The following is a 22,060-nucleotide window of genomic DNA, read 5'->3' on the forward strand; positions in this document are numbered from 1 at the left end:
CATTAAAATCCTTCAAATTACATCTCCTCCTTCTCCCTCATTGAAAAATCCAGAATCTATGAATATGCAAATCATTTTCATTTCAAAGGTTTAACTGTATGGGCGCCGGAGGTTTCAAGTTTCTACATCACACTTTTGTAAGCTGTGTACTGGACCACGATTGGCTTGAAACCATTTGTGATGTCACAAATCCTGCTCATAGGTAAACGCCTTAAACTAAGATTCAAAGTGAGTACAGAGAAAGTTTCCACTTTCAGCGGATGAATGTGAAAACAGCCTTCGAGTGACAAGTAAAGTAACAATAAAACACATTTTTGAGTGGAAGGGGACTTTTAACATTGACAGTGTATATTCCAAAGAAGATATTTATGGCAGCAACTTTGTAACATTCAAGCTTGTTTATTTGTAACTGATGGGTTATTGACTGATCCACTTATTCTGTAAGGTTGGCAAAATGCTGATTAACTTGATATTTGTGCCATTCTAACCATTTTCTAGATGCCATTGTTAGACTAATGGCTTCCCCCTGAGGAGAGATTGTGTAGTGAACAGAAAAATATTTTTAAGAGCTGTTCTGTGCCATTTTTATTTCCAAGAAACTACTTTTTATGTTTTCCTTCCCTGCTTTCTACATTCTTTCACTGTCCTGCTTCATCCGGGGTTTATTATTCAAACTCTTCAGTCTCATCACTTCCTTCTGGTTCTTCTCCATTTTATCTTCTGTAGTTTAATTAGGTGTTCAGCATTTCATTTTCTTTATTTTTAAGATCTGCCTATTTTCTTTCTATTTTATTTCCTACTGCAATTATCCATCGACTAACATCCTGATTTTTCTCTTGTGCATCATCACTTTCTCCCTCAGAGGGGACAGACTGTGAGGCAGGGAGAGAAAACAGGAGCTGCCCATAAATTGCTTTGGAAAGGAGAGGGGAGAGAAAGAGCTGGAGACAGAGCAGATGCATTGGCAGGAGCAGAGCTGGAGGTTTTTTTTTTTGTCTCTCTCTCTCTCCCTCCTGTCTCTTTTGTTGTGTCGGCACAGATAAAAATCTGATGAACGTGGGCAAGGACCACCACCTCCACCACCACATCTCTGCAAGCTTGTCATTCCCAGCCTGTTTGCCAGAGCTGAATCTAGTGTGGAGCTGCTTGTGCGGCAAGCTAACGGCGGGCTAGCGGGGGGGCTGCAAGGCAAAGGAGGCGAGGAAAAAAAGAGGAGGAGGGGCTGTGGTGAGCTGGTGGGCTTCCTCTGCCTCACAGACACATTTTATTGACTTGCTAATTGGATGAGGCACTCGGAGGAGAGGATGCGGTGACCGAGAGGAGCTGCTCTCCAGAGGAGGGATACAGGCACAAGGAAGCATCGCTTGGGTTGCTTAAATCTGGCTACTTTATCTCCTTTTTTTAAATGTTCTGGAGACATAACAACAGATGTTTTTCAGCATCTCTCAGTGACCCTCACACCGTGCATACATAATTTTATGCGTGACATTGTCGAATGGAGGCTCCAGCTGCCAGACGCTTCGTGACAAGTGAATGATTTCCATTTTGATGTTTTTTCACCCTGTTCCCTTTCACCTGTTTTTTCTCTTGGGCTGATCATCTGAAGCTCCTTTTTTTGTCAGCCTTGTTTGATGTGCCATTTGATGTGAATGATAAGCTGATGGCAAGAGAGCATCTTCATTTGTGCACAAATAAAATGTACAATGGATATTCTTCAGGGAAAATGAAGGTATGACATGAGCGAAAGCCAAGACACATACTGTATTAAGGTGGCATTATTCAGTCAGCGCTCATTTTAGTCCGAGTCAAGAAATGGATAAACCGAATGTATTGGCTGTTGCATAATTCCAGGCTGAAATCAGAGGCTATAAGTCATCAACACTGTAGAAAGAAATGTCTTCTTATATCTATCCATTTGTCTACATGTCAGATTTGTGCAGAATAAATGAGTTTAAGAGGGAATGCAAAGGAAAGAGAGGAGAGGATTATGAATGAATCAGTGGTAGAGACCAGTAGTAGCTGTGTGCATTGAAGAGGATTAATGGAGGCATTAAAAAATAGTCTAGACTTGTTTTACCGCTGGGTCAGGCTTTTAAATATATTCTGAATTTGCAATTTGCAGAATTCCTCTTTTTTTCTTCCAGACTCTTCATGTCTTTATTAAGGCTGTAAAAGGAAAGGAAGGCAGGATTCCTGTCAACTCCATCTGCCAGATAGATCAGACTGAGACATCATCAGCTACACAAGGTTTGAGCAGGTGTCTGATCCATATTTGATCGTAGATTTTCTTTTTCTTCTGCCTCAGTCTTGTCCTGGTTGCCATGACTGAGGTTTGCAGGTCTGGCTAGGTCAGAGAGCAGGTGCCACTGTGCTCAGGTCTGCTGTCCCAATGAGCAAAGCAGGCAACCCACAGAAACGCACCACCTACCTCATTTCCCTCACTCTGGTGAAGGTTGAGGCTGTGCCAGAGGATGTAGCAGGGAACCAAGTGGAGAAGGAGCCCCTTCCAGAGGGGGAAGGGAGCCCTAAGAGGGAGGAGGAAGAGGAGGTAGGCGATGCCCCTAAAAGGGAAGAAGAACCTGCATGTGTGCAATTGGTGGAAAAAGAAAGCACACAGGTGGAAGAAGAATTGGAACAGGTGCCGGTCAAGTATGGCAGCCCCAATAAGAACTGGGGAAAACCTGAGAGGAGAGAAACTCATGGACACCAAAAAGACTTTGTATCGGTCGGTAAAAGCAAAGACACTTCTTTTGTGCATCCACCTGTGAAGCAAATGGTGAAAGTGTACGGAGGAACCAGCTTTGAGGGAACTGTGCGCAGAGAGGGGCCTCGCTCAGATGCCATGCGTCCTAAGACGGAGCTCTACAGGGAGCCCCCCATGCTTTTCCTAAAGGGTGAAAATGGAGCAGACCTGAACAGTCGTTCACGTTGCAGCCTCCCTTTTTCCGTCCCGCCGCAGGTCAGCCAGCGCCCTGAAGTCCTGATGAGGTCTCATGCAGGAGGCAACTCTGCATGCTGGAGGGAGCTCAGAGAGGCCAACGCAAGCTTGTATCACTCTGCTAAGACTTTGGACCGGAGGGATAACCGCATCGGGGACCAGTCCCCCTTAATGGCAGCTTCAACTCTGGGGCCTTACAGGGCGTCCTGGGCCGACAGCGATGGTAGGGGCACGCTCATTCGCCCTGGAGCTCCCATCAGTGGAGGATTCACAGGCGTGATGACCAGGGACAGCCCTCAGGGGGAGAGATTTAAGACAGTTTCAGTTTCCTTGCCTGCACCTCCTTCCACTGATGTGCCCAGGCCTCAAAGAAAAGGTACAAGTCGTACCCTGGACAACAGCGACCTACATTCCCTCTCTGAGGACCTGAAGAAGGGGAAGGACGGCCAGGGAGGAACAATCCAGAGAGCTCCCGCCCGTGATCGAAAGATGCTCAAGTTTATTAGTGGGATTTTCACCAAAAGTACAGCTGTGCCACCCAGCGTCAACACTGCACCGCCCCTCTATCCAGCTGTAGAGAGGGGCTCTAGTGAGGAGGAAGGTAGGTTCACCTCATGCATCTACTTCACACACAGAGAACGTTACTGTATGACAGAGAATTATGGCAGCTTATCTGGACTTTTAACATACATTTTAGTTATAATGGGCCCACTATATCAAACCAGCTCACCATTTCATACATTTGGACTCTCCACAGTGCTGCACATGCATAACAAAACAATATTAAAGAGGGCTGTTGGTGACACGAACCAGCTGAATCATTCACACAACTCTATAGACGAGATGAGAAACTACTCTTCCATGAGAAAACCCGTCACATCTGCTGTTTCTACTTCAATCATCAGGGCTCACTTGGGCTGAGATTAAGTGACTAAGAAGACTATTTTGTTTAATGTGATTATACAGGATCATATATTTATTGCCATTTACACTGCCCTCTCTGGAGCTATGTGGACCTATACCAAAAACCTGCTCCCACTTACAGTCCATGTAATGCTCTAATGCGCTTACAGTTCATTAATTTACCTAAACATTTCATTTATTTTGGCACCTGGTAATTGAATGGATTTGAATTTGGCTTTACAGTGTTTTCTGTGTTTATTTCAAAAAGAATAAGCAGTTTTTCTTTTCCTTTTAAGAAGATCAAAGATTGCTTTGCTTTAAGAAGAATGGATAAGTTAGCATGAACGTGTTAGCTGAAAGCTTAACAGATTAACTGTGTTAGTGTTAGTGACATGCTACTGTAAGTAATGGGTTAATAATATAAAGGGCCAAGAAACAGGTTTAAACCCCAGCTGCTAACCTTTACTGTCTTTGAGGGATTTGATAACACGATTCTGCTGTTTCATTACTGCCCCGAGCTCTTATTGTATCTGAAACTACTTGTAAGAGCTACACAATTGCTTGAAATAACTTTGGTGAAAATACAATCACAATCAGATCTAATGAAATGGGGCTCCTTTGAGATGAAACACAGGTCTAAAGAGAAGAAAAACATACACTGCGCTTCCATTTGGAGCTACAGAAGAGCACAACAGAGCAAACATTTTGCCTGGAAGATATGTACGGGTTTGAAATATGAGTTTTTTAGGTTAATTATGGATGCATTTTTAAATAAACCGCATGTGTGAAACAGTTACATGACATCTATCTTGTTAATTGTCAGGTTTCACTCTGTAATATAATGATCACTAGGTTTACTAAGGCTGCAACTATTATTTTCATTATCGATTAATCTGTCGATTATTTTCTTGATTTATCGATTAGATGTTTGGTCCGTAAAATATCAGAAAATGGTGAAAAATGTCGATCACTGTCTCCCAAAGCCCAAGATGACGTCTTCAAATGTCTTCCTCAGTCCCAAACAGTCCACAACCCAAAGATATTCAGTTTACTATCATAGAAGACTAAATAAACCAGAAAATATTCATATTTGAGAAGCTGGAATCAGAGAATTTGGATTCTTTTTTTTTTTAAGAAAAACAAAATATCAAAATAGTTGGTGATGAATTTAATAGTTGACAACTAATCAATGAATTGACTCATTGTTGCTGCTCTAAGATTTTCTATAAATATGTATCTACATATTAAGAAAAAATCAAAAACAAAAGCTGGGATATGATGCTAGAAATATGTCAATTATAGACTCATTATATATACAGTCTATGGTTAAGATAATTGAATATTAGTTAGCTATGAATAAATAAACTATTTTCCAAACTACAGTGTCTACAAATGTGACTGCATAAATAAAAACAGCTTGAAATAGGAATTTATTTTCATTAATGTTTGAGACAAAGTTTTCAGATTTCCATCTTATTTCCATGTACATCTTACATGTGTGAGAAGTGCATCCCTTCCTTACAGATTCACTTTATCAGTATGTCACTATACGGTTTCACTGTAGGCGTTTGAACAGTGGAAAGGGTTAAAAATCTTTAACAGCCTGGTTAAAATGTGATGATCTGACTCTGTAGTGTCACTAATGTGCTCAATGTTTTGGATATCTGTTTTGAGGAATTCCCCACACCCCGGAAAATCAAACAAATAGAAATAACTTCAGTCTTGTCAAAAACTAAGAAAAACACCTCATGAAATATTCAGACTTGTCTATTTGAAATAAAGGAAATGATGCAACTTTATCTATCTTTAATCTTTATTAATATATTCAAAAGAAAATCATCTATGACAGAGAATGTAGGATCGGCGTAAGCTCTGAATAATTTGTCAGGAGTAAGTGGGACATGAATAATTAAGGTTGGGGATACACAGAGCTGTGTTCATCGGACAAGAGAGAAGAGGGGGAATGTAGGAGGCGTGAGGAGAGAGGGAACCTGCTACTTCCTGCTCTGTGCACAGAGTTAATCAGTCTCCAAATGGAGCCTATTCATTCGTCAACGCTATATTTTGTTGGTGTTGTGAGCAGCGTAATCCAAACGGTGTCATGATGAACCTATAATTTCAGCATATTATGTCAGTATTCAGATGAGAGATTAACATTATTTATGAAATTCACTTCAGAAAATATTATTCAGCAATGTCAGAATGTGAGAGACACACTTTCATATGTGTGCAGGTGGACATCATGTTTCTATGCCTCTCACACACGTCGCTGTAGCCATGAGAGACCATTTATTGTATAGAGACCCGGGCTGGAGGCTTCTGGAAAATGGAGTTGCCATGGCAACAGTAAAGCCGTGAGAGATGCTATTTGGTCTGTGGTGTGACGCTGTTGATGGAGGGGAGTGTGGGTGTGGGGATTGCCCAAAGATGGGGATGAGGGAGTGTCACGGGGGTTTAAAGTTAGAATCTGTGTCCCCAGAGAGCTGGCCGACGCCGAGGCTCCGCCCGGTACAACGTGACCCAACAGCTTCAGTGTGTTTGTGTGTGTGTGTGTGTGTGTGTGTGTGTGTGCAAACAGTATCTGTGTAGTCGTCTGTGACGATGATGATTTCCACATTAATCTTCATCAGTGTTACGCTGAGTGTGTGTTTGTGAATTTGGATGCATGTGTTCACTCTTGCAGGCATTTATCTCTCTCTGTTCAGCCTCACGTCTGCAGATGTGTACGTTGTCCTTCATGGCTGTGTGTGTTTGTTTTATTGAATTTCCTTTCACTAATGCAAGTTTGCTGTCATCCCTCAGAGGATAGAGCTATTGCACTCAAACCAGACTACAAAATATCCTTAAGTCATGTCATGTTGAACTTAAAGAATCCCTCCAGACATATTTTAAGATGGATATAAAATACTCTACTTTAAAGAATAATTGTGTTTAATATAGTATTTCCACAAAAAAGTTCAATGATCTCGTTAAAATCCTTAAAATTACATCTTCCTCTTCTCCCTCATTAAAAATTCTATCAATATGCAAATATATTTCATTTCAGAAGTTTAACCGCTGGACACAGGATGTCTCCTACTTCACTGTAAAGTCAATTCTCATTTCCACATCTTACTTGTGTCAGTTGAATTCTGGACCACAATTGGCTCTGAACTAGTTGTGATATCACAAATCCTGCTCACAGGTACTCCCCTTAAACTCAGATTTTTAGTGAGCCCAGCGAAACTTTCCCCCTTCAATAGATGAATGTGAAAACATCCTTCCAGTGTCAAACCCTGCACATACATCAATTTGCACAGTATAGCTCAAATATCTACTAACTTAAGTAACAATAAGAAAAACACATTTTTGAATGGATGGGGACTTTAAAAATGTAATTAATAAAATATTGTTCATCTGTTTTATTCCCCCTTTCAAAATATTGACACTTGTTTTTTACAGCCCTGAAACTAGTGGAGTTATTTCTTTTTAGAAAAACTTAACCACTGAATATGAGAGAGTAAGTGACTCATGATCGATATTTCCTGCAGTGTGAAACAAATATAACAGTAACTGAGAATTAAAGAATGAGCTATGGAGTAATAAAAAGAAATTCTAACAGTTCCTGTAGTGCTGTAACACTTTGACTCCAGTAAGAACTAAAAAAAATGTAACTTACCTTGCTGTCTGTACCTCCGTAATGAGTGTTTATTTATTTTAGTCTTATCAGTATTAAACCTGATAAAGCATGTGCAAATGTACCAGCAAAGCTGCAGGAACATTTCACCAATGAACTAGATATATTTCGCTACAATACAGCTACTATTTATAATCATGAGTTCTTTTATATAAACACTCTGTCATCATGTTGTCACTGCCAAGTGAATGTCCTCATCACTAAAAACAAAGCCTGAAAACAATAAATGGTAATAAATCATTTTTGTACTTCAAGTTATATTGCAATGACAGAAGGTTCACTGGGTTTTCAATGTGTTCATTTACTTTAGAAACGTTACACGTCTCTATTTAAATAAAATCATTTTTACAGAATTATTTTATACCCTGTATGAGCTTAGATTTATTATATTTCTGACGCAATTCAAAGATCTCTGGAAATGCTGACATCTGCCTCAACCTAACACCTCACTTCACAGCAGTTATCTTCTATCATTTCTTAAAGAGCCATTTTGTTTTTGTTTGATTTTAATACATTTCACACAGAACTAACCAAAGTCTCACTATTGGTCATTCAGTATGAAAAACATCCACCTTGACAAGTGATTTGGTCTCATTTTCATCCCTCAAAATGTATTTTTCTTACAAGGAAAAGTCACAATTGCAATAATTCTACTCATTTCCTCTCAGTGCAGTTTCTCCTTTTCATGGAATATTTAATACATGTAGTATAGTATCAAAACAATGATAATTCTCAAGAAATGATCAAAACAAGTCAACTTATACTGCAAATGATCTTAATCCACGTGCTGACTCAATAATAGATAATAACAACTTAAAGCATTTTTGATAAAACTGTACATTTTTATTTCCTGTTATTTGACTTCTCTGTTATTTGAGTCTTTTTGTATCAGGTTTCCTCTTCTCAGTACCACAGAGCACCAACTGGCATATTATGTCTTGTTTCACTGACTTCTATAAATTCATGAAATGAGGGAAACTGCACTGGGAATAAGATGAGTTATCTCACCGTGTTATAAGATGAATAAGTCTTCAAGGCTGAATAAAAGAATAAATGACTTGTTAGGAGGAGTTTTTGCAGAATAACTACAGTACGAGGCAAAAGAGTGATGTGTTTTACAGTGTTGGGATGAACTAAAGATATCTGGCATGCTCCCTAACTCATGCAGACCTGCATGGTTGTACACTTGATTGGATTTTCTGGGTACCTCGCTGGGAGCTGCAGCCTCTCTGCACCCAGATGGGAGGCTTGGACACCCTGACACTCCTCACTGTGCTGTGCCTGCAGGCAGTCAGGCAAAACCTGGCCAGCAGTCAGCCAGGACTTTTTTTTACAGGAATTCACCCCAACATCTTAGGAAGAAGGCGTTTTTATAAACTTTGCCAGAGTTAGATGAGAGGATCAATATCAATATCTTTGTTTGTTCAGTATAGAAATAGGCCTGGGGAGTGTTTAGCTTAGCTTAGCACAATGACTGGAAAGCAGGGTGTTATGCTCCTACACATTTTCCTGATTCTGGAAAAACCACAGGTAACTCATGGATTTGTTGGTGACGAATTTGGATGTTTACAACGTGTTAATATGACAGTTTGGAGTTGTTAAGAGCTCTTTTCAATGTCAATTGAGGCTAATCTCCTCTGTTTCTTGTTTGCCAGAGGCGTTATGTTTTCAGGTTGTCCGTCTGTCCATCCATATGTATGTCCGTCCCATTCTTGTGAACGCGATATCTCAGGAACACCTTGAGGGAATTTCTTCAAATTTGGCACAAACGTCCACTTGGACTCAAGGATTAAGTGATTAGGTTTTGGTGGTCAAAGGTCAAAGGTCAAGGTCACGGTAACCTCAAAAAACACATTTTTGGCCATAACTCAAGAATTCATACGCTAATTATGACAAAGTTTCACACAAATGTCTAATAGGATAAAATGATGAAGTGATGACATTTTATATCCAAAAGGTCAAAGGTCAACTTCACTGTGACATCACAAGGTTCTGCAAAAACACCTTTCTGGACATTATTCAACGCCATAACTCAAGAAATTGAAGGGGAGATTATGACTATATTTCACATTTGGTTGGATACTGAATTGGTGACACTAATCTTGGGTGTCCACCTTGAAACTCTGGTGACTGTGTAGATCTTCTGTGCTGCCGGGTTGAAGATATGTGTGAAGCATCCACTTTATAGAATTTATAGCTTCATCCATATCTGAAGCATCGTCTACTGTCATGGCATACTGTCATCTCATGGCATTGAACATATACAAGGAAAATACAGTTAATACTTTTTATTACATTCCTTCGCTACAAATATTATATGAGTCTGGACAGACATGGACGTAAACTACAACTTGACTGGTTAGTGGAGGCGTACAACTGCGAGGCAGTATTTCTAGTCAGAAATTGTTTTCTGTTTTTGGAATTGAGGATGATTTCATATTTGTGGGTATAGAGCAGAGATGGGATTAGCTTCACTTTGTGCCTCCCGTGTTTTACCATTACAGCGAGTCACAGTGCGAGGCATCTTAATCCAAACTAAGATGGTAGCCAGAAATGACATATCTCCTTGCTCAATTTGTGCAATGTGAACCAAAATCAAAAATGTAATTATCAGTCTGTTAGCCCCATAAAAAGTGAAAACACACCTTCCAGCAACTACATCTTTGCCTTTTCTACCCTTTGTAACTGCATCTTCTTACCAAACCACCAGTTAGCAGTACATCAAATCATTGCAGCACTGAGCTTACTTTATACTTTTTTATTAATTACTCCATTTACTTCTTTTGTACTCAGCTGGATGCACCAGCAGTCAAGAATGGACCATCAGCCAAACTGTACAAGAACTTCACCTGGTAAGCATTAAGACACTTCTTTTACAAACCGGTGATCAGGATGAAATACTAAATTAATATCTACCCTCTTTTCATCTGTGTGTTTGTTCATCAGGGTGTTTTGGGAGGTCTGTGCAGCGGGAAGTCTGCTCTGGTCCACAGACACTTGACAGGAAGTTACCTGCCACTGGAGAACGCTGAGGGTTGGTTTCACATGTCCTCATCTACAACATTTCTGTGTGTCTTTCTGTGTCAACGGACAACAGACCTTTTTACCTCTCATACACAGGTGCAACATTTCACTGGGAGTCTTACAGTAAATTACTTGTTTCCTCCTATATTTTTTCTAGGGCGCCAGTACATTAAAGACGTCCTGGTTGACGGACAGAGCCACCTGTTGATAATCAGAGAGGAGACAGAACTCCCTGGTGCTCAGGTGGGTTAGGAACTGACCTGAACTTGGATAATCTGGACAACTAATTAAACTTTGTGGAAGTTAGTCCTTACTATCAGCCTGCTCTTACGTTTTTTTGAGTACCATTCTTTTTCTACCTTCTCTTCAGTTTGCAAGTTGGGTGGATGCAGTTATCTTGGTCTTCAGTTTGGAAAATGAGGCCAGCTTCCTGGAAGTTTACAAAATCTACCACCAGCTTGCTATCCACCGGCCGGTCACTGAGATACCGTTCGTAGTAGTCGGCACACAGGGTAAGACACTCGCACACAACATGTACTTTGATTCAGATCTTTGCAGAGGTGAACTCTTGTTGTATTTGTGCTTTCTCCAGATAAGATCAGCAGCAGCAACCCCAGAGTAATAGATGATGCCAGGGCCAGACAGCTATGCTCAGATGTGCGGCGCTGCACTTACTATGAAACCTGTGCTACGTATGGCCTCAATGTGAACAGAGTCTTCACTGATGGTATGTGTCCCTGTCACACCAAATCATAATGAAGAATGCTGCAGAGTAAACAGATATATGAAGGATATGGCTTTTTTACTGCTTATGTTAAGTTTTTTTGTTCCACAGCTGCTCAGAAGATTATGGCAGCCAAGAAGCAAGCTGCCCTCCTGGCTTCCTGTAAATCTCTCCCTAACTCTCCCAGTCACTCTGGAGGCTCCACCCCAGTGTCTGGCATCTTTCCAGGACAGGTAAAACTGTTACGGACCATCTGTCAGAAAACTGGTACAAAGTCATACCATCTAACTGCACCTTTTCTTGCTGAGTCTGTTGCATATTTTAGATTTGCTGTGAGATTTATTTTTAAAGTCAAACTGAAATTTAAATCATTATTGTACAAGGAAATATGATCTAAAATGATAAGGCAACTATTGTGCATCATTTTCCATTTTTCAAACTGAGATAAAACTGTTTTTGGACATATTTGTAGAAACAACTGGGTGGACATTTGAGGGACAGTGTTGCAAAGAGATTTTCTGTTAGTTACCGTTGTGCACTACCAACTACAGCACGTTATAGCCTTATATAGCCTACCGACATTGATAGAAGACAGTTCACCCTTTTTCAACAAGCTCACATACTGTAGCTCTGATTAGGTACAGTTAGTCTGTCCCTATACAACATGAAACATTTGGGAGGACCCGTCGTGCAATTAAGTTAGCACTTTCTTACGAACATTCCGAGTGAAATGTTAGCACTTATTATTACATGTTATCTTTGCTTTATGTTATTTCAACACCTGCTGGGTCATTGTTTGTCCTGCATTATGCAAAGAAGAGGCTCTTGCTGGCCTTAGCTTTCTGTCTTTAATGGGTCCGTTTGTATTAAGCCCATATCACAAATCACAAATTTGCCTCAAGGGCCTTTACAATCTGTACACTGTGTATCAGATTGTGGTGATGGCAAATAACTGTGAAAACTTACAGCAACAGGTAGGCCTGTAACATCAGTACTTCATATGTTACTACGTAATTGGATATAGAGTCCAAGAGTAACGTGAGGAGTGCTCAAATCACAGGTGAGACTAACAGCATAAAGCAACAGCAAACAGATATTGGACCGATCCAATTACAGTACCGACATCATCAGTCACAACAAAAAATTCAGTCCCCCTGGAGAACACTAATGTAGGGGGCACCATCACTGCAGGAAAATAAAAACTTGATTTTTTTTTTTTTTTTGGTAATTACAATTTTACCCAAACTAGTTCACAAGTCAAAACAAACACCAAGGATGTTCTCAGAAAAAAATTTAATTCAAGTTCCACTCATAATAAACTCAATTATCACCCTCTATCTCCCCTCACTCAGGCCAGTAATGGTGGTCAGAGCAGTGACTACTCCTCATCACTTCCCTCCACTCCTGTGATTAGTCATAAAGAGATCGGCAGGACAGTGAGAGGGGAGAAACAGGACAGTGCCACCCCAGGGTCGGTCCGCAGTGCCACCCGAAGACGCACATCCCGATTTGCGGTAAATATACAGACACAAACATCAGCATTTAATTTGGAGTCATGTTTCTGGCCACATGGTGAATGCAAGTCCAATATATATATATATTTATATATATATATATATATATATATATATATATATATATATTCACTCTCATTTTAGCTCTGTTTTGGTTCTCCATTAACTCCTAAGAGAAATATTTGACTGTTAAGCTGCTAAATTTTCCACTATGTTCACCAGCTAGCTGCTAACTTTGTCTGCCATTTAATGGTGGGCAGGTAGCATACAGTTATTTTTTTATAGGATTTTTGCTTAAAAACAGTTTCCTGCTGTGTCTGGTATTGAGGTTGATGAGAGTGGTGAGACTGAACCAAAACAGTAAAGGTGCAGGAAGTTAAACCAAAACAATGAGCAGAAAGACGCTAAAATACTTAGTAGAAAAGAGAGGAACTGCAGAGTCTGTTGGTTTGCCACTATGAGTGACCTCCTTTCACATAACACTTAATCATTCGATCCATTGTTAATAGAAAAATATTGATTAGAGCAGCTTTAATTTAAGTCCAAATGGCACCAATAAATCAACAGAAAACCCCATTCACAATTCCAAATACTTTTTTGGCAAGGAGAGATTCCGTATTTATTTTCCAAAATAAAGTTGGAGACATAAATGATATTTATAATCCTAACCAATCACCCCATTCTTGCCTCTGATGCAGTTATTGCTCCTCTTGTCCTTCGTCTAGGGCCGGAGAGGCAGTGACTCAAACAGACGGAGTGCAGACTGTAAGGGAGATCTGGGCAGTGGACGCTCAATTCCCATCAAACAGGTAGGACACAGATTTGCACTTGATGCAGAAACAAATCTGATATATCTAATGACCCTCTGCAGAGGACATCACACCAGCAGTCACTTGAAATTAAATGTGTGACAGCAGTTTCATCGTTTGGAGTGATGTGTGTTGTGATCTTCCATATTGGCCTGATGAATAGATTGTGGGTGTTTTTGGCAGCCAGCAGGCATCATGCTGCCGAAATGTGTGAGATTAACACACGAGACATTAGCAATAAATTCTCACTCTTCTGTTTTGTCACCTCCATCAGGGCATCTTGCTGAAGCGCAGCGGGAACTCGCTCAACAAAGAGTGGAAGAAGAAGTATGTCACGCTGTCCAACGATGGCATACTCTCCTATCACTCCAGTGTCAATGTGAGTCAGAGTGCTGACAGAGCGCTTTAAAGGCTTTTTGCTGCTGAAAGCACCACCAACAGCTGGTGGTTGATGGTAATGGCTGATGTTTGGTTTGGCAGGACTACATGCTAAATTCCCCGGGGAAAGAGATGGATCTGCTGCGGGTGACGGTGAAGGTGCCGGGAAAGCGGCCACCACGCGCTGTACCAACCTGCGGCCCTCCAGTCGGGCTCAATGGGCGAGTCAAAGATGTGCAGGGACCCGAGGGACTCAGCCCAGGTCAAAGAATAAACACGTTTTCTGCATTGTACACCATGAGAGGATGTGGAGAATTTCAAAAAGTAAACACAGCTAAACCAATTCTTCTTCCTGACTATCAGAGGAATTATAACAATAAACCTAACTTATATAAAATACCAGGTTCATAGCCTGTTACTGTGGTGTGATGCAGCATTTTGCTGAGGTGTAGCTTCATCAGTTGTTGGTGATTTGGAATCTCGACCCTGGTCCTTTTCTTTGTGGATACTGTGTCTATGTCCTCCACAGTTCAAAAACACGTAAGTTAGATGGAACGGAGAGCCTTGTGACACTGAATGGGAATAAGTAGGTATGGTCATAATTAAAATAAAAAACATGATAAATAGGTGGAGATGGGAGAAAGCAGAAGTCCGACCTTCAGTAAATTCACTGTTCCTTGGATCTTAAAAGACTTTTTTGTGAGGAGGGGGTCAAGCCTTTGTGCCAGGAAGGAAAAAAAATTGCAAGAGGATGCAAAGCCTTTGTAAAAGAACAAAAGAGCATCATAAGGGATTTCAAAAGTTTTGCAAGGATGCGTGAAAGATAAAAGTAACCCCCCTCAGTGTCTTTTTGAGGACTTCTTCAGTAATTCTTGTGTATCTTTAACTTTTAACTTTTTCCTGTATTCATACAGAATCATTAATGTATTTTTTAAAATCCCAGTAGTTCAGTTTTACATTACATGTTTGGCTAAATTACTCTATTATTAAGTACATGTTTGCCATCATGTTTTTAGTTCCTGTAAGTACCAGTGGCCTCCTGCAAGTGGAGGAAATGGAAGGGCTGGGTGGTGCACTGTTCCTGAGGAGTAACAGAGGCGTGCAGCGATGTCCTTCCACGTTATCTAACCACGCTCAAAGTGTTGGTGAGAAAAAGAACGTCATTTGTGCATACAGTATTTATCATCACTTATAATCATGCTTGTCTTTGTACCAGATTCATATAATTTGGTACAATTTCCTCTTGCTAGACTCTGCAGTGGAGGGCGTGTCCAGCTCCTCCTCCACCAAAGATGTAGGCTCCGCCTCCCCAGTGACAGACAGGAAGAAGCATCGCAGAAAGAAGAGCATGAACCAGAAGGGAGATGCAACCATCGGCCAAGCAGATGGTAAACATAAAGAACTCCAACTGTGTTTTTACATTCAGCGTTAAGCAAGGCAATAATAATATTCTGACAATTTTGATATGTTGTGAATTATTGAAAAAGTAATAATAATAATTGATAACTAAACATTAAATTGGATAAAGTGTCATTTGTATTATTTCTCTCTTTCTCTCTTCGGTTTTTCTTTGATATTTTCGATTTTCTCATGCAGCCAAGCGCAAAATGTGGAAACTTAAAAGCTTTGGTAGCTTAAGGAACGTAAGCAAGACAGGTAATGCTGATCTGTTGCTTTGCATCTTCTAAACTCTGTCTGGCCCTCTGTACGTCAAGCTCCTGTTGCAGCATGGATAAATTCCTAATATTCGATTGATATTCTTTCATGTACATGTACTGTATGTACATTTTAGCATGTAGGTAAAAGTTTTAGTTTTAATTGGCTAGTGCACTAACATAAAAAAGACTTATTTGTTTCTAATTGTGGTAAAACATGAATGTTTAACACACTGATACATGCAAACTCAAACAGTCTTTTTCTTTATGTTAATAAATGTTTCTGGATGAAATGTTTTTTTTCTGCATGAAATAACCACAGATTAAAAATCTCTTCGGCCTGTTCATGTTTTCCTGTCAGATGAGGATAATTTTGACTTCCTCATTGTGTCGAGCACTGGTCAGACATGGCACTTTGAAGCCCAGAGTGTGGAGGAGAGGGACTCCTGGGTTCAAGCCATCGAGAGCCAGATCCTGGCTAGCCTACAGCTGTGTGAGAGCAGCAAGAACAAGGTAAAGCACACCAGAAGGCAAAGGCATATAATGCACTCTTGGAGACATATATGTACACTGAGATTTACAGTGAGAAAACATAAGCACATTTGTTTGTATCTTATTCTCAGAAAACATTACATGCATACTATTTTATACAAACGCAAAACTGGCAGAGGAACACAACCACAATGCCCTTTATGCAAGTTGTGCCTTCTTGATGACTTTGTGCTCCCAAATGCACCTGCTTTCATGGAGATGGCCAGAAACGTGTTTATGCAGCTCAATTAGCGCAGTGCTATATTGATGCCCATATTGGTATGAAATTGTGTCTGTGTTTCCAGAGTTATTCTCAAGGCTGCAGTTGGCCGAGTCACACACACTAGAAGACTGTTTTCACATTCATCTGTTGAAGGGGGAAAGTTTCTCTCCACTCATCTGAGTTTAAAGTGTGTATCTAGGAGCATGATTTGTGAAATCACAACTAGTTGTGTCCTGGCCCTCAATTAGGCCAATGTATTAGACCGTATTATACTGTAGTAGTGGCATCATAGTTTTTACATTCATGGGCGGCTGTGGCTCAGGAGGTAGAGCAGGTCGGTGGTTTGATCTCCGGCTCCTCCAATCTGCATGTCGAAGTGTCCTTGGGCAAGATAATGAACCCCAAATTGCGCCCAATGGCTGCGCCGGCGGTGTGTGAGTGAGTGTGTGTGTGTGTGTGAATGTGCATTAGATTAGATCCCGATGAGAAGGTTGAACCTTGCATGGCAGCCTCTGCCATCAGCGTATGAATGTGTGTGTGAATGGGTGAATGTTGACATGTACTGTAGAGCGCTTTGAATGGTCAGAAGACCAGAAAGGTGCTATATAAATGCAGCCCATTAACCATTTACCATAGTGCACAGGTACAGAAAATGTATCTAAGTAAAGTAAGAAAAATATTGGCCACAGATTGTTATAATGGACACATACTAATGGTACCACAAGGTATAATTTTTATTCTAGGAGAACTTATGTGGGTCATTATGTACAGACAGCATGCAGCGAATTCAGTATCTCCTGATTTGTAAATTCAAATTTGTAAGTTGCATTATCGGCCCCAGGAAGTACATTGGAGTGCCTTATAATCATATTTGTTCGCTGTATATTTGCACCATGGGATTCCAGAAGAAGAGCAGTTTTCTCTCAGGAGAATCTGACATCGACCCATTAGGACACTGTTACTGCTGCTACTTTTAAAAGGGATGAGGGCAGTTAATTTGATTGGCCATTAATGGGTTAACACTAATGGGTTGGGCTGGTTTCTGTTCTTGAGTGGGGAACACATCCTGGTTTGGATTTAGATAGATGATCTCTAAAAATGATAATTGCCACTAATATAATGATAACCACAATCCCATGATGCATTTCCTTTTTAGTGTTATGGCATTGTATTTCCTAGGAGGCCCAAACCCTTAATTTTACAGCTTTAAATGGTTAGTACATAATGATGATTATAGCCATCTTCCACAGCGTTTCCAAAGGGAGATTTGGAAATTATAATCATTAGTAAGGAGAGTAGCTACAACAGGGCTAATATCACAGAGGGAAGTTTGCTGGTGTTTCTTTCATTTTGATCATATACTGCATTTTTCACAGGCTCGCAAGAACAGCCAGAGTGAAGCAGTGGCTCTTCAGGCGATTCGCAATGCAAAGGGCAACAACTTCTGTGTTGACTGTGATGCTCCAAGTTAGTGACTTTATATGACTCATTTATATTTTATATATTTATCCTCTTTGTACCTGTCCATGCATGTCTAGGTTTGGTACTTTACCCATTTCCTCCCAATTTAACCGTATGCATGTGTCATTGTCGCAAAACTCCCCTGATCCTTTGCCCTTATTTTGTCTATTTGAAAGACTGCAACGTTTTTATCAACATGGAAAGTTTACACAAAAACAAAGTATTAGCAATATTGGAACGATCATTGATAGGGCCATGAAACAATTTTTTTTGTTTTTGCGTTTCTTGAATTTTTACCATAGCTCTTGCATGCACAAATTTTGTAAACAAGGAATGAAAGTCTTATTGTTTTCATCTCGTGTTATTGTGAGTTGACATTTTGCAGGCAAAAAAAACAAACTTGCTAACTTGTTCATTTAGAAGATGAGGCTTTAACCTAAACGCTCTACTGAATTAAGTTGTCATCCAGGCTTTGAAATAACTTACTTACTTCAGTAAGGAAAAATACCTGCCAAAACAATGTTAATTGCAAGGTAAACAAGTCAATTAGGAAGGGACATGCAGACATTTTGACATGTGGGGTTTAAGTTCAGCACAGCAGGAGTGAGCTGTAAAGCATAATTTTCAATAAAAATACATTTTATTAATATACCCTATAATTAAAATCTACGTCTTAGATATTACCAAATACAAACAAAAATAGATCAAATGTTGAATATTCCTCTGATGTTGGAACACTTTTAAAAGTCCATCAGGGGAGTATATAGTCTGGCACACTGGCTGCAGAGTTCATAGCTCTGCTTTAAAATTTGTCCAAACAGGATTTCACACGACTTCAGACACTTGTGGTATGGCATAGCCAAACTGGCACATTTTTCACATGTGAATGCTGCTTGTGGAACAGATTAATATCGGAGAAATCTGTCAACCATATGCATGCAGATCAATTTCAAATGAAGTGGAAGCCTAATTTGTTTGTGTGTACTCTTCCTCTCCAAGATCCAACCTGGGCCAGTCTGAATCTGGGCGCTCTCATTTGCATCGAGTGCTCTGGGATCCACAGAAACTTGGGGACCCACCTATCGCGTGTTCGCTCCCTGGACCTCGATGATCTGCCACGAGAGCTCACGCTGGTTCTTAGCGCCATTGGCAACCACATGGTCAACAGTATATGGGAGGCGCGCACCCTGGGACATCGTAAACCAATGCCTGATGCTACTCGGTAAGCACAGTAGGTCCAAAATCCCAATAACGTTAGATACAATAGGCTGACACTGTTTTATATTATGTAGGTGCAGTATATGCTGCATACTAAGATATTATGTGTCTGAGTTTAGTGGAAAGATATTTTTAACAATGTTTAGCAGCAGAACGACAAAAATCTGTAAATGTATTCCACTGGTAATTCACCCTCTCCTCATCATCTCCCTTTGCTTGTCCAGAGAGGAACGTGAGTCATGGATCAGGGCCAAATATGAGCAGAAACTGTTTGTGGCGCCGTTGCCACCTCCCACCCCTAGCGAGGGCCCAGACATCACACTATCTGGCCGTCTTCTGTTGGCAGTGATGGAGCACAACCTCCCCAAGCTGCTGCTCTTTTTGGCCCACTGCACTAAGGAGGACATTAATGCCCCTCTCAGCCTGGCGCTCTCCTCCAGGTCGCTCTTGGCGCTGCGGCTTCCTGGCTCTGCCCTACATGCTGCCTGTCAGCAGGCCGATGTGGTGATGACGCAGCTTCTGGTTTGGGTGTGTTTCCCTCCTCCTCAGTTTACATCATTTGCCAGTTGTGATATAGGAGTCGATAAAACCTTTGTACTGAAATTTCATATTACCCCCCCAAAAAAGGCAATGTTGACAAGGTGTGAAATCATTTTAAATGTCTTCTCGGTGTAAAATATATGATCACAGCAAACCATCACTTTGAGTTATGCAAAAATGGCAAATTAATAAATGTTACCCTTCAACAACCTCTAAGTAATACACTCAGCAAGAAACAAAAACTGTTAAAACAGATGACTCAGCAGACCACTCAAGGTGATCTACGTATGTGTGTGAAAAGCACTAAAGCTTACTGAGTCACACCCTGTTGGGATAATTTAAGATAGTCCTGTCAGCTTTTAGTCCCAAGAAGCCATAAAAATGTGGAATAGGGTATAATTACATAACCTAATCCTGTTTTTTTTTAAAAATTTCTTCTCCCCCTCATTGACTTCAGTATGGCTGTGATGTTCGGTATCGGGATGCTCAGGGGCAGACGGCGCTGGCTCTGGCTCGCAGTGCTGGCAGCCAAGAGTGTGTCGACATCTTGCTCCAGTACGGATGCCCAAATGAACCAGCCCCCTCCATTGCCGCGACAGTCGGCTTCGCAGCGGCCGCAACCTCCAGCTTCCCTGTTGCCATGACGCCGAGCCTGACGGTTGCCACGACACTCAAGATCTCGCACAAGAGCGGCGGCGGCACCAGCTTGAGTTACAGCACCTCCAGACGAGCAGTGTCATAATTGAAATGTGGTGTGGTGAAAGTGTGTGTGTGTCAGCTTGTCGCTTTGCCCTCATAGTGTCCTGTACATTCACGCAGGTCAGTGGGATTGATGAACACGTCGCCAGATGTTGCACTCCTGAAGCCAGACGAGGTTTAATAGGGTGTGTTTGTGTTTGTCAGGGATGAAAACACTCACTGGTAATCAACACAGGCACATTCAGTCTGCTAGAATGGTTTAACCAAAACAAAAAGATAAATTTTCCTGACTACACTTTGTACGTAGGCAGTTAGATAAAAAAAAAAAGACATTTGGATGCCTCTGCATTCAGATTTAATAGGGATGTATTGCACTGTATACCAGCTGGTATGATTCATATGTCACCATCCGGTCAATATTCAACTTTATTCTTCACTCAGTTAAGAATGGAAATTTGCCTTTGGCCTAAAATAGCTTATCATATAAAAAACTGCAATAAGTTTACTGTTTGATAGATGGACGTCTCGGTCTGTCTTTACCCGCTTGAAATACCAATGTTAAACACATCAAGAGTTTTTAACTTTATTGACAACGAATGTTACAAAATCAGATCAGAGAGAGTGCATATGTTATGTTCAACAGAGCCGGGCATTGAGCTGTGCATAAATAATGTTGTGTAAGTTGATTATAAAAAAAACTTTACAGTGGCTGAAAAGTGAGGCTGTTTTAAAGATAATCAAAATAACTGTATAGAGATGAATTGATAAAAATATTATAATTCTAAAAAAAGTGCTTCATTTTCAAGATTGTTATTGTACGATTTGTACAGTTGGTTCTGTGTATAAAACTCAAAGGGTTACTCATAGCTGTTCAGAGATTTACAGCCTCTTGGTTTCCTTTGATAACCACCTGATTAACTCTTTGACACCCAAGACTGAGATTTCTATGTTATGTTTGTATCACTGTGTGTGACATGAACACTGTACATGATGTGTGCATTAATACCTGCAGAGCAAGTGACTCCAGCAGCAGGTCATTGTCAAGGCGAGTGTAATACTGGATGTGTATATGAACAAGTGAAAATGAAATGCCTTGATTTTGATTGAATGTACAAAAACAGATGATTTGAGGTCGTTATTTTAAACACTTAACATGCGTTATCCAGATGATACAGCTGTGGTTCCATCCATGTTTTGGTGGACTGTCGGGGCGTTTTATGTTTTGATTAACTAATATTATTCCTGCTGTGACTAATAGAAATTAAAAGTATGGTTTAATAGATTAAAACTGCTAAGTCTTGACACTTAAAGGTTCTGATCTATAAAACGGGGCCTTCGAATGAACGTGTTTGTAAGTGGCTGAAAATCAACATGAAATAGAGGAATGTTTCCCAAATTGATATTTTAAAAAATGACATAAAAAACAATCCTCCTGCAGTACTGTATGTATTTTTGTGTTGATCTGAAGACTCTTCGCTGAGTGTACATGTCTGTGATGTAAGCATCTCTTTCCATTTGTATTTTTTTACTCATGCAATGATTCATAGAGCATTCATTATCAATACACTAAGGCTACTGCCCAACCTGTGGTGTTTTGTTTAGAGTTGTGTGTGTGTGTGTGTGTGTGTGTGTGTGTGTGTGTGTGTGTGTGTGTGTGTTTTCTGCTCATAGCAGACCATTTTTCAAAAAGCTGAGTTGATGGATAAGGCTACCAATTTTCTATATTTTTCTTATTGTCAACAAATCTATTGTGTAGAGTTAAACCAA

At 40.4% G+C, this 22,060-nt stretch overlaps 1 protein-coding gene across 1 annotated transcript; it reads left to right on the forward strand.

Annotated features, from left to right (window-relative positions):
* The first annotated feature begins 872 nt into the window (after window positions 1-872).
* Window positions 873-21,876, forward strand: LOC121893974 (arf-GAP with GTPase, ANK repeat and PH domain-containing protein 1-like). The gene is made up of 20 exons (XM_042406211.1): window positions 873-1,729; window positions 2,145-3,539; window positions 10,311-10,369; window positions 10,464-10,551; window positions 10,699-10,784; window positions 10,912-11,053; window positions 11,134-11,268; window positions 11,377-11,498; window positions 12,618-12,779; window positions 13,505-13,588; window positions 13,863-13,967; window positions 14,069-14,228; window positions 14,983-15,111; window positions 15,217-15,354; window positions 15,563-15,622; window positions 15,983-16,134; window positions 17,752-17,842; window positions 18,836-19,058; window positions 19,279-19,582; window positions 20,052-21,876. The coding sequence occupies exons 2-20, from the start codon at window positions 2,390-2,392 to the stop codon at window positions 20,334-20,336; spliced, it is 3,675 nt and encodes a 1,224-aa protein (XP_042262145.1). The 5' UTR covers window positions 873-1,729; window positions 2,145-2,389; the 3' UTR covers window positions 20,337-21,876.
* Window positions 21,877-22,060: the final 184 nt, after the last annotated feature.

The sequence above is a fragment of the Thunnus maccoyii genome, chromosome 3, assembly GCF_910596095.1.
Source record: "Thunnus maccoyii chromosome 3, fThuMac1.1, whole genome shotgun sequence".
Lineage (NCBI taxonomy): Eukaryota > Metazoa > Chordata > Actinopteri > Scombriformes > Scombridae > Thunnus > Thunnus maccoyii.

What these genes read in the sequence shown, in the direction of transcription:
- LOC121893974 (XM_042406211.1), top strand. Translation starts at nt 2,390, where the DNA reads ATGAGCAAAGCAGGCAACCCACAGAAACGCACCACCTACCTCATTTCC. An exon ending in CTGTACAAGAACTTCACCTG is followed by an intron (nt 10,370 to 10,463) that starts GTAAGCATTAAG and finishes TTTGTTCATCAG; the next exon opens with GGTGTTTTGGGAGGTCTGTG. An exon ending in GAACAGAGTCTTCACTGATG is followed by an intron (nt 11,269 to 11,376) that starts GTATGTGTCCCT and finishes TTTGTTCCACAG; the next exon opens with CTGCTCAGAAGATTATGGCA.